General features: G+C 38.7%; 1 protein-coding gene across 3 annotated transcripts in view; it reads left to right on the top strand.

Annotated features, from left to right (window-relative positions):
- The window catches only part of LOC149529093 (ABC transporter C family member 2-like), a 327,664-nt gene that overhangs the window by 255,897 nt on the left and 58,378 nt on the right, over nt 1–13,389 (top strand). For all 3 annotated transcript variants that reach the window (XM_089810974.1, XM_089810975.1, XM_089810976.1), the window contains 6 exons: nt 1,804–2,004; nt 2,127–2,225; nt 2,354–2,506; nt 3,384–3,778; nt 4,066–4,246; nt 4,422–4,745. In XM_089810974.1, the coding sequence (XP_089667100.1) occupies nt 1,804–2,004; nt 2,127–2,225; nt 2,354–2,506; nt 3,384–3,778; nt 4,066–4,246; nt 4,422–4,745 (1,353 nt within the window). The remainder of the gene's footprint in view (nt 1–1,803; nt 2,005–2,126; nt 2,226–2,353; nt 2,507–3,383; nt 3,779–4,065; nt 4,247–4,421; nt 4,746–13,389) is intronic.

Below are 13,389 nucleotides of genomic sequence, written 5' to 3' on the forward strand. Positions count from 1 at the left end.
ATAGTTGATTATATGTCACATCATTGTGTTATTAAAATGTCAAATCCTTCATCATTGTTTTGGTGCATCACCTTTTCGGTAAATAATCCTCTTTTTCGTACTTCCTACCTCCTTTCCTCATAAGTTCATAGTATAGGTGGAACATCACATAGCATCAAAGAAGAACCGGCCTAGAATCCGGAGGTTCAGTCACCTTCATAGTTTACCCACAAACTTGTGATTGTTCCCATGTTCACCAGAATTTCTAAGTATTTAGGTGTTTAGTTTTTGGGTGCAAATTCTGGTGCTAACAGGGCAAGTTTTCACAAATTTGGCTTTTGCAATTTTTGAAACAAAACATGATGGGTAAAAATGTCAATGCAGTTAAAATGCATCTTTTTATATGTTTTCCTATAAAACATGCATTTTCTCTTTCAAGAAGTCAATTTTTAATTTAATACATTTTGTAGTTGAATTTTGGAAAACCATTTTTTTTAAGTGATTTTGATTTTTAGTAATTGCTACGTTGCCAAGTTTTTCCTGAGTTGTTGTCGAGTTGAGAATTTGGGCTTGCTGAGTAGTTACCAAGTACAAGTCTGTGAACTATGCTTTAGATGATGAGAACTTACAATAATTTAGGTACGAAACACATCTATTGTAGTAAACAGTTTTATGCAAATCTAATAGAATAAAAGAGAAAAAACAACAAGAGAATGAATTAATTTAGCCAAGCAGAATGAGGATTGTTTCACTACCTTCCCGCTTGAAGATTTTGTTGCTTGAAATGTCATGTGATGGATACTGAAAGTCATCTTCCTTGCAATATTATATCTTTCTGCAACACTGTTCTATTTAGAAGAAAATAAAAATTCTTGAAGCAGCATGTTGAATACAAGCCTTCTCTCACTGGCCTTTTGTCACTGCATATATAAAAGTTAAAATTAAATAAGAATCTACAAAGATTATGAAGTGTAGTATTACACATTACATGTATAGCTTTAGATCCCCTCTTCAGGTAATATATTTACAACTTGAACAACATGGAGCTTGACATTTAGATAATTCAAGGTCTTTTGCAATGAACTCCAGTTCAACTAACTGCAATTTGTAGCCTTACAAAAACATTATTGATCTATATGATCCAACACAATAAGACAAAGGGGTTATAATATGATTTGATTGAACTTTATAATTTAGATAAAAATCACTTATCTCAATACCTGAATCATACACATTCACGTAATTAACTGCCTTCATTTTTATCATCCATGTGGATCTATCATTTCTGTTACATCAAAATTTAAATTGCTCTAAACTGCAAATAATCTTTTTACTAGTTAGCCTCTATTCTTCACGGCTGATTTTGAAAATTCATGCTGCTATCTAAAGCTGTAAGCAATAGCCTGGAGGAAAATTCTTGCTGATTTATGTATTTATGCAAATCTACAGAAAGAGACTGATATATCACTGCCAACAGCTATAGAAATAAGAAGAATCTCAACAAAATAAGTGTGCTAAGCATCAATTTTTTCATTGGGCTTCTATTATACTTTTTACTACTAGATTGAAGTTCATTTACAGGTTCTGCTAATTCCATTTTTCCTAACACCATAAGTCTTTCCAGAAACTACCTCCTTACATGGTATTTGGTTTTAGATTCAAATTTGCAGTGTTTAGTATAATGCAGAGAGTTATGTTTTCTTTTGTAATATTAATAACAGAATAGTTGTGCCACATTTTTCACAAATAATTTATTTGTTTTCAGTATTGAGCATGATATAAGTCACGCTACAATTCTTAATGGTTAATTCTATGAATTGTTAGGCCAAGAGTCCTACACTTTTGAATATTAATCTAGATATCTCAATCGGGAGTCTTGTTGCTGTTGTTGGTGCTACTGGAGAGGGGAAGACTTCTTTGATCTCAGCAATTCTTGGAGAAATACCATCAAAAGAAGATACAGAGGTTCTTGTCAGGGGCACCATTGCCTATGTACCACAAGTCTCATGGATCTTTAATGCAACAGTAGGTTCTTCAAATCTCAAGTAGATCTGAATTTCACTAAAATTACTTGTTACTGCCTTTGTGCAATTTGCTTGAAGTGAGTGGTGGAAATTTGAAGATTTCTTTTCTACATATATTTTCAGGTTCGGGACAACATTTTATTTGGATCTCCATATGATCCAACACGTTATGAAAGAGCAGTCCATGTCAGCGCATTGGAGCACGATCTTCATTTTTTACCTGTGTGTTGTGTATTTTGAAATCATCTTCAGGCAAAACAATTCAATTATACCCTGATTTTTCTCAATATGTTCGAGAAACTTGCCTTACAATGGTATAACTGTTGATGTGTTTTTAGTTTTTTCTTTAGGGTGGTGATCTGACAGAGATTGGTGAAAGAGGAGTGAACATTAGTGGTGGGCAGAAGCAAAGAGTTTCTATTGCAAGGGCTGTATATTCGGCCACCGATGTTTATCTGTTTGATGATCCTTTAAGTGCACTTGATGCCCATGTTGGCCGTCAGGTTATTTCTTGTACTTTGTGTTTATTTGAGTGTATAAAGTATTTGTTTTCCATTCTTCATATCCGAAATGTGTTCCTTTTCTACTTGAAGTATGTTAATGCTATGGCCATGCCATGTATATTGAGGTGTTGCAGTCATAACCTTTAGCATTGATCTCTTCTCTATTTGGTCTATGGGAGACTAAGGTTAGAAAGGTTTACCATCCTTCTCTTAGATAAGTGCTAAGCATAAATTACAATTGATTAACATTTTTAGATTCAAAAATCCGTTCATAGGTTTATGCTCCACAACACAAGCAGTATTATTTTTGTCTATTATTTCTTGAAAGGTGTTTCTCTTGTCAAGTACACTACCATAATCTTGCATCAGCCAAGGATAACCTCAAAAAATATTGGAACATAATAGCTAAAATAACATCCAGGGTGGGTTGCCTATAATGTAAAACGTGAGTTCATAATACGATAAAATTTAGGATATAGACATATCTGAGAACACCATGGGAAGAACGTACTTGCAGAATAGGTGATTGGAATGTTATATGAGATGAGCATGAATTGATGTGGATTTGAAAATTTGAAATTACAACTGTGACATGATATGAACCAATAGTTGTTTAGAACTCATCTCAAAATTCTAACAAATGAAAAATCATGTAAGTTTTTAAAAAGCTGCAACTCTGGATCTTATAGGAGCTTGTGACTGTTTTGTTGGTTATAAGAGAGAACCTTTTAATGTGTATATAAAGCTCACTATTTATAGTTTCAGATTATAGATAGTCTATAGATTCACAAGCATGGAAACTTCTAATCAAATCTAGCATGAAACGATCTTTGATATTGGACTGTTTGGTTGAATGACTTGCCTTCACTTTTATCAGGTTTTTGATAGATGCATTAAGGATGAATTAAGGGGAAAGACGCGTATCTTGGTCACAAATCAACTTCATATTCTTCCACATGTTGACAAGATTGTTTTGATCCAAAATGGGATAATCAAAGAGGAGGGAACATATGAAGAGCTCATCAGACACGGGCCATTATTTCAGACACTAATGGAAAATGCTGGAAAAATGGAAGATGAAATAGAAGAAAGCACTACTTATGGGAATAATGAACCAAAGATTTCTGAATTTGAGGCCAATGGTGTTCCACTGAAGAGTGAGCAAAGCCAGTCTATGGAGAAAAGCAGCAGTATGAAAAAGGAGGGCAAATCTGTTCTCATAAAACAGGAAGAACGTGAAACAGGAATCATCAGTTTCAGTGTTCTTCAAAGGTAAAATATGGGAAGTTTATTTTTCCTGATGGGTTTCAGTTTTCAGATCATGTAGACTTGCAATATACTTATTATTAGTCAGATGTTGTCTATTAGGTAATTTTCTAAGATTAATTATGTTCAATGCTAAACACACGATTAAATATACCAATGAGAGTTCATTTTCATGTCAACACGTGACTAGATAATTTTATTATCATGTGTTTCTACCCAAAAATAATGTTCCCAGAAGATACAATTATTTATAGGTTTTTCAAGTGTGAGAAATACTTACACTTTTGTGACAGATACAAAAATGCACTAGGAGGCTTCTGGGTGGTTCTTATTCTATTTTCATGTTATGTGACATCTGAAGTTTTGAGAGTCTCAAGGAGTGCATGGTTAAGCATGTGGACGGATCAGACTGCTATGAAGCACCATAAGCCTAGTTTTTATATTATTGTTTATGCCTGTATATCATTTGGCCAGGTACACACATCTGACAATTAATTTAAACTTATAGAGATCTTGGCGCAATTTCCAGTGGCCTGACTTGTCTAATGTTTTAATTAAGATTGATGTCAGAATCTCTGAATCATGTGACACAATATTTTCTGTTGCTTCACATCTCGTATTTTCTGATTGTTTTGATTCTCTCTGATAGGTAATAGTGACTTTGGTACACTCATTTTGGGTCATTTTATCTAGTCTTTATGCTGCTCAAAGGTTACATAATAGCATGCTCACTTCTCTATTAAGGGCTCCAATGTCATTTTTTCATACCAATCCTATTGGACGAATCATCAACAGATTTGCAAAAGACTTGGGGGACATTGATCGGAATGTTGCTGTCTACTCAACTATGTTTTTGAGCCAGATTTTCCAGCTTCTTTCGACATTTGTTTTGATAGGGATTGTGAGCACCATATCTCTGTGGGCAATAATGCCACTTCTGATCATCTTTTATGCAGCATACCTATACTATCAGGTATGCAAAGGTTACAGAAGAATCATGTGTATTTTGATTTTCTCAACAAAAAAACACTTAGAATTTTTCCAGAGGTAATTATTCAGATGAATATATAGCCATGTTTAAAGTATTTGTTAATTTGGCAAGAATTTCTGTTAAAATGAAGCGGAACCATCATTAATTAGCTTCCACTAAATGAGCAAATTAGATTGCTTCCCGTGCTAAAAGTAAAATACTATATTGGTAGTGGACTCATGAAGATTTGTGCAAGTGCATTTCACTTTATGATTGGACAGCATTTCTTCTTATCTTGTGTAATTTGTCTCATGTCTATGTTCATGCTATGAACTGAACTTCATATACTCGAGAACAATTTTGGCTTATTTCATACTTATTACAAGTCAGAAGAGAGCTGAAATATTCCATCAAGATTTGTAAAGAACGAGGGGAAGAGGAAGGACATTGTACATGTCGGAATGGATCACAATTTGGGTAGTTGATAGCTGTATATTAAAAAGAGGATTTGGACTAGAGCTCCAGGTCTGAACATTACAGTATTTACAGTGTAATGAGCCCTGCTGGCTCACGCTCAATCTCTGCCGAAGAATGTCTTTTTGGTTTTTCAATTTAGAGATAGCAAACTTGCAAAGCAAAACAAAATTGATAGTAACCAACTCCTATTTTATTTGTTTACTTCTACTAGCAAATATTTACAATGACAATGAACTTTCAACAAGTTTTTAATATTAAAAACCTGGCAGAGATATTATGCAACATGGGACTTTGTTGATGGTAGCTGTGATTAATTGCTGATATAGACAAATCCAAATGCCACTCCAAGAACCTGGTTGCAGCCCTTTAATTACCAAAAATCACCTCAAGAAGCTCAACTCCGGTGCAGTATATTGTAATGCAACCCTGGTATGATGTCGCCACCTCAATATATGATGCAATAATACCATAAAGAATGGTATGTAACAGAAGATTAGTGCCCAGCTCAGGTAGCTGCTCTAGAATTGCAAACACAGCAGTATTTGTTCACAAACTTTCAAATCAATTCCTTGCAAAGTTCTAGAATTACTTGCGGTAGATATCAAATCAGAAAATACAATTCATTGGCAGTGAAAGCCAACTCAAAGTGCATAATCAGCTGGAGGAAATTCCCATTCCTGAAACCCCAATGCCAAACCCTTGACCTCTCTCAATTTGCATAAATCATAAACACAATAGAATAAATCAACCTCATGCAAGCAATGCTTTTATAACATTTTTAAAGCCAAATGTTGATGTTTGATAGCTTCAGTCGGATAAACCTAATATATATGAGATATAATAGATATGTGTGCCCTTTATAATTGAGATATAAGGGTATTGTTATATGAGAAAATAACTAAAAATAAATTACAATAAATATATATGTATGTGTGTATGTACGATTAAATTTATTATCATATTAATTATCTGATTAATGAATAGAGATTTCCCATGAAGGGACATGCCTATTCATGGCCTATTCTCTATATAAATTTAAGAGGATGTTGCATTTGCAAAACACAAACCAAATACATGCCAGTGCTATTACACTTGCAATGATTCTTGGAAAATTCAATATTGTATAAGAGCCAACTATTGTCGGGAAAATGGGTAGTTACACGGTTGGTCCGTCCGAGGAAGTTATACGAATGTGATGGTTCGCCTCGCATCCCCTCATAGACACTATATGTGTGCACTTCTCTCTTGAATGAGACACTTGTAAGGAGAAACTTGTATGTAGCAATGAGTTAATGAATACAATATTGTTATATTATCTTTCTATCCATTGTTGAGTACTTATGTATGCAAGTAATCTTTGTTAAACCTAGAGGCAAAACATTTGACATCATTGCCTATTCAATCTGGGAAATAACAAAATGAGTGGATAAATGGGATTACCACATGAGGAGAATCGCAATGTGAGGACCAATGCCAAAGGCATTACAGAACTCTTTGAAGGGGAGCAAGCTCTAACAATTGAATTCCTTGTTTCACTTCACACAACAATCGAAACTTTTGTACAAAGGGAAGACATACGAGAAGAAGACAACGGAAACATTGTGTGGGATGCACTCAACATCAGCCCTGCAGCAAATAGGTTGTTGCATCAACTACTATGTCTGTTGGCGCAGGCAACCATAGCACGAAGGACCCGAAGGGAGGAAGTAGAGCATGAGCGGCACCGACAACAAGTTCTCCGGGATTTTGCCGAATGTGAACATAACCACTGCTAGGAGGAAGAACGCGATGACACTCAACAAAGAACAAACCCATGAGCTTTAAGCCTTGAGGAGAAAAATAAAGAACATTGGGAAATTCATAACAATGAGATCACAAGTTCATTTGTCATACAAAAATATGAATTAATAAAAGTGTTCTACGTTTTGTTTTAAGCTGATTATAATGTTTGATTAGGTTAATGCCAAATCAACTAAACAAAGATAAGAATAAGAAGCAATAGTCGAATGCCTTAGAAGCCACAAATGATGCTTTAATTTTTGCCTAGCAATTAGAAAGCTGACGAAGGTTTAGGCAACGTGCCAAAGGATAGTTAGCCGACGGGTTAACCAAAGGGGACAACGGAGGTGGTACCGAAGGTAACCATCAGGGTGTTATGGGAGAGGCAACAACCGAAGGGGAAGACTACTATTTTTTGGATCCGAGGAGAGTAAGAAGTAGGGATGAGTCGCTTATGGAAGTGAGGCAAAGGCTAAGTTTGATTGAAAGAATGTGGGAATAGTTTCTCAACCTATCTATCATGCCACGGGGAGAGGAAAAAAGGAATAGACGAGAATACGGAACTGTCATGACGAAAGATGCCGAGGCGGCACAAGTGCATGACAACCAAGATATCCTGTTCAGTCCTTACCAGGACACTCAGTTCGACTCTGGTACGCCAAGTTTGGTAGTAGAAATTTGGGCTTCCTTCCTATTATGCCATTGAACAATAAAGGAAACGCAGGCAACCGTACACAAACCCCACCAAGAGTACAACAACCACTCATACAACAACCGATGGTGATGGCCACAAATAAGCAAAAGTTGCCCAAATTCATGGGCGAGGCAAACAAGGATCCTGTCCGGCATTGTCGGACCTGCAAAACCATATGGATGACCAAAAGAGTCACCAATGAGGATGAGTGGATCACACAGTTCCCCGCTACATTGAGAGGAGCCATTGATTGGTACTTAGATGTAGACAAAACTCATATGAGAACATGGGCAAATGTAAAGAAAGAATTTCAAACAGAGAAAATTATTGAGAGATGATAATGAGATCCTTTCCGAAATCTATAGCACCAAGCAAGTGAAGAATGAATCTGTTAGGGCCTACGGAAGACGATTGAAGGAGTTAATCGGAAAGATGGCATATGCCTCAACCGACGTACTGAAGAAATGATGGTTCGTCGAAGGACTAAAGGCCTCCATCCAGAAGGAGATGAAGATTGTCCCTCCAACATTATACAAGAATGCATATAACTATGCAATGGACTTGGAAAGCGAATGCAAAACCTCCAAGAAGAGTAAGTCTCGGATGATGACTCCTCCAAGGGAAGCGGCGATGAGGAATCCACAAAGAAAGTCCATGCTTTAAAAAAAGATCTCCAGAGAATGAGGAGGGAACTTAAGACATCGAAGGGAGGACCAAGTAAAACCGAGGAGGATGAGGTGTGGTGCACGGATTGCAAGGAGACTAGGCACACGAAGGGTTTGTGTCCAAAGAAATCCTTATACGACATCTACCAAATCACAGGACATTCCACACAAAAATGTCAATATGAAGGCCAGGAATCAATGAGGAGTGTTTGCGTAGGATCAACCATCCACATCTGGAATGAGCTATCAACAAAAGAATAACAATACTACATCATCTAGCGGCTATAGAAATAACCGATAGGGAGGTAGTGGAAACAATAATAACAACCGCCCTAGGATCCAGTATGATGCGAAGGGGAGGTCGACGATTCAATGCAAGAACTGCAATGAGTGGTGACACTTTTCCTAGGATTGCCAAAAGGAGGGGACTCCACAGAAGTTGTGTAGGTGGTGTGGACAGGGACACCATGAAAAGGCCACTTGTGCCAAGCCTAGTTACAACCTCCTTGATGTGGAGAAAGGAGACATGAAGGTGGAAATTTTGGCAATTACAAGGGCACAAGCGAAAAATGCCACCTACCCTGACCCTCATACGGAAAAGGAAAGATTACTCAAGGCGAAAGCTAAGATTGAAAAAGAATTACAAGTGCGAATGGACCTAGGAGATACCTCTGGCACTTCCACTCGAGCCATAGCCGAGAAAAACATTCTAAGGAAGATGCTACAATTAGAAGTACCTGTGAAGGTCAAGGATCTTGTAGAAACAATGCCACAGTTGAAAGCATCCCTATTCAGTAGCCCAATGGTGCCAACAAATACAATGGAACAAAAAGGGGTTCTTGGCGGCTCCGCAATAGACCCGATGACGTTGGCTATAAATAATGGACAAAATCCTGCAATAGTGGAGATTGGTATCCTTGACACCATCATCACCAACATGATTGTGGATGGTGGGTCAAGGGTGAATGTTGTACCCAAGGACACTTGGAAGAGTCTCGAAAAGTCGATATTGTGGCTGTCGACCTTCAACTTACTCGGGGCTAATCAACATGACATTAAACCACTGGGAACCTTGATGACACAACAGGTAACCATCGGTACACAACCATTCATCTTGGACGTCGTGGTGATTCCCTCAAGCAGAAAGGATATGACACTATCCTAGGGAGAGGGTGGTTGGCGACCACCAAGGAAAACCATAACTGGAAAAGGAATACTCTGTCATTCGAGAAAGTGGGGAAGAAAATTTGTAATGGACCATAGAACTCAGATGGTTGGCGGAGAAATGGCATCTTTAGATTCTGAATTTGACAACGGGGGAGATGAAGGGAAGAGGCGTATGAAGCCTAACGATGAAGGGGTACTCGAGTTGGAAGAGGACATAGACTCCATGGATGGCGTATTCAATTTGCAAATGAATGACTATGAACTATTCTATTCGTCTTGTAATGTGCTTGAAAATGAAGATCCCAATGAGTTCCCTTAGGAATACAAGGAGTATAAGGAAGGCGACACATGGCCCGAGGATAGTCCTGCCCACCAATTCCCTAAGGATGAGCGGATCCAATACAAGGAGGCAAAGTTGAAGTAAATAAACCTCAGAGATGAGGCAAACCCGAAGACCATCCTAATGGGGGATGACTGGGACCTAGTGTTAAAAATGACAACATTCAAAAATTTTATGGAGTATAAGGACATCTTCGTCTAGACATATAAGGACTTGAAGGGTGTACCTCCAGAGCTATGTATATACTGAATTCCCCTGGTTCCTAGAGCCCAACCTATATGGAAAAGGCTGTATAGGATGAACAAGAACTACGTTGCAAGAGTAGAAGCTGAGATTGAACAAATGTTGGACATGGGTATTATCTTTCGGGTAGACATGAGTGAATGGGTTTCACCTATTGTGATCTCCTTGAAGAAGGAAGCAAACCAAATCTGCATTTGTGTGGATTTTTGATGTCTGAGTGTAGTAACCATTAAAGACCCGTTCTCCATTCTATTCACAGACAACATATTGGAGGAGGTAGCCAGGCACAAAATTTACTCATTCATGGATGTGTTCTCCGAATACAGCGATATATCCATTGCAGAGGACAACAAACTGAAAACCACTTTATTAGTGGAGAATGGTGTATACACTTACAATCGAATGCCCTTCAGCCTTTGTAATGCATCGGCAACCTTCCAGAAATTATCTTACACATCTTTGTGAAGATGTTGATGGGGAATTTCAAAGCATACTTGGACGACTGGTCCATATTTTGTGGTCAAGACAAGCACATTGCAACCTTTGGGGAGTGCATGGAAAGGTGTTGGTGAGCTTGTCTAGCACTTAACCCCAAGAAGTGTCAATTTATGGTGTGTCAAGGGAAGCTACTTGGGCACATAGCGTGCAAAGGAGGATTAAAAACTTATCCTGATAAGGTACGAGTGATAGTGGAAATGGAGGCTCCTACGGACATAATTAGCGTCAAATCTTTCCTCAGCCACATCGGATATTACTGACGGTTCATCAAAAACTTCGCATAGATTTTATATCCAATAGATAGGCTCACAAGGAAGGGGGGACCGTATGTTTGGAAGCAAGAACAAGAAGAAGCCTTTAGGGATTTGAAAACGAGACTATTGGGAGCCCCTACTCGTGCATTTCCAAATTAGGACAAAGAATTCCATGTACATGTCGATGCATTAAATTATGCCATTGGAACAACCTTGTCTCGGGAAGGGGCACATGGACTTGATCACCCAATTTACTTTGCAAGTAGGTTGCTCTCGAATGTCGAGAAGAGTTATAGCACCACGGAACAGGAGGCCGTCAGAATGGTTTATTTATTCCAAAAGTTCAAGTACTATTTGCTAGTAACGACATTCACCTTCTATGTGGACCACTAGGCCCTTATGTACTTGGATAAAAAATTGATTATTCAAGGGAGGGTGACCCAATGGCTCCTCTTACTCCAGGAGTTCACGTTCAAGATTGTTGTGTGGCCAAGCCATAGCCATGTTATTGCAGACCAATTGTCACGGATCAAGTCTAGTAAACCATTGGTTGGATTAAATAATGATTTTCTAGACTCCCATTTGTTTCATATTGCCATACTTCCTAAATGGTAGTATAGGGGAGTACCTATCCACAACTCAATTCCCTCTGGACATGCCTCTAGGCGAGTGAAGGGAGTTGGTCCTCAAGAGCAGGACCTTCCAATTAATTAATGAATTGCTGTATAAAATGGGCCCACCAAGTCTTGAAGTGATGTGTGATGGAGGAAGTACCGAGTGTGCTACGGGAATCCCATGAAGGACCTGCAGGAGGACACATGGGTCCCGATACGATGACAAGAAAATTGCTCTTAGCAGGCCTTTGGTGTCCAACTTTGTACAATGATGTTAGAGAATGGGTGGTCAGGTGTGACACATGCCAACAGGCAGGAAAACCCCTCAAATGGGATTTTATGCCTCTCAGCCCTTCCCATGCCTATGAGTTATTTGAGAGATTAAGGCTCAACTTCATCGGTCCTTTAAAAGCTAGTCGTGCTCGACGATGTTGGTATATCGTGGTCGCCACGGAATATTTAATGAAGTGGGTTGAAGCATGCGCGCCCACAGACAACTTAGCCCTAAGTACTGCGAAGTTCATTTATGAAGAGATCATAACAAGATATGGCATACCACTGAAATTAACAAGCGATATAGGTGGATATTTCGTGAATCACATCATTAAGCTATTAACCACAGAAGTTAAAATTTCTCATACACTATTGAGCCCATATTATCCTCAGGCGAACGGGCTGGCATAGGCGACTAATAAAACCATAGTAGGCATCATCTATAAGTCTTGTGGTGTCGAAGGTGAAAACTAAGAAGAAAGATTACCTTCGGTATTGTGGGCCTACCGGACTTCTTACAAGGTGACCGTGAGACAGATACCCTTTCAATTGATGTACAGACAACAGGCAGTGCTTCCTATGGAATTCATGGTCCCCAACCTATGGATCGCCATTGATAACAAGCTTGGTGACATGGATAGTCTGAGGGAAAGACTTTATAACTTAAATAAGTTGGACGAGAAAAGATCCATGATGCAATGGGTGACAAATGTGGCACAATAGTGGAGGAAGGTGTGGCACGACAAACATCTCCATCGAATGTAGTTCACACTTGGATAGTTAGTGTTGAAATTCAATGGGCAAAATGAAATCAAACCTGGGAAGTTTAAGGTGAAATGGCTAGGTCCATATAAAGTCTAAGAAGTGGCAGCCAATGGATCGATAAAGTTGTGGACACTTGATGGCAGAGAGATTTCAAACGTCGTCAACGGATCGAAGTTGAAGGTCTACCACAAGAGGCAAGGAAGCCATCCCCAGGAAGGGTAAAGTAGTTCAATTATCAAAAAATAAAAAAATAAAAAGAAGTCTGTAGTCATGGTCCCACAGACGCATGCTGTGGGAACAACCTGTCTCGCGGACATGGCATGTTCTGCAGACATGGCATGTCTTGTGGTCATAACATGTCCCCCGGACACCACTTTGCAACCCACCGTCTCCCACAGACATCATTGTGGATATCGTCCAAACTTCAAGATTGGCAACACTGTGATAGTGAAGAAAGAAGCTACATAGACAATATAAGACTATTGCCTAAGGTTGGATGAGGGAAAACATGCATTTCTTATTAGCCATCCACAAAAAGAAAAACACAAAACAATGCATTTGTAAGAGAGAAATCATCAAGGTTGAACTAAGAGGGGGATCTGAAGCCATGAAGGAAGGAGCACATCCTCGTTAAGTGGAGATTGTTAGCCATCCATGGAGGAGCGACCAGATGCATATAAGAGAATAATTATGTTCAAAAGGGAGAGACAAAAATTGCCACGAAAAGACAGAAGGGAATTAGCGGTTGGCAAGCACACCATATATCACATTGTGACCAAGTTCGTCATTAATTCGAGAACAAGTAGAAAGCACCGTTGTGAGCCACATGAAACAACAGTCAGAGGGAAGTCGTTAGTTGGCAGCGAAGGAGGACAGAT

Source organism: Cupressus sempervirens, chromosome 11 (assembly GCF_028749045.1).
Source record: "Cupressus sempervirens isolate cs-2001-9-10 chromosome 11, ASM2874904v1, whole genome shotgun sequence".
Classification (NCBI taxonomy): Eukaryota; Viridiplantae; Streptophyta; class Pinopsida; order Cupressales; family Cupressaceae; genus Cupressus; species Cupressus sempervirens.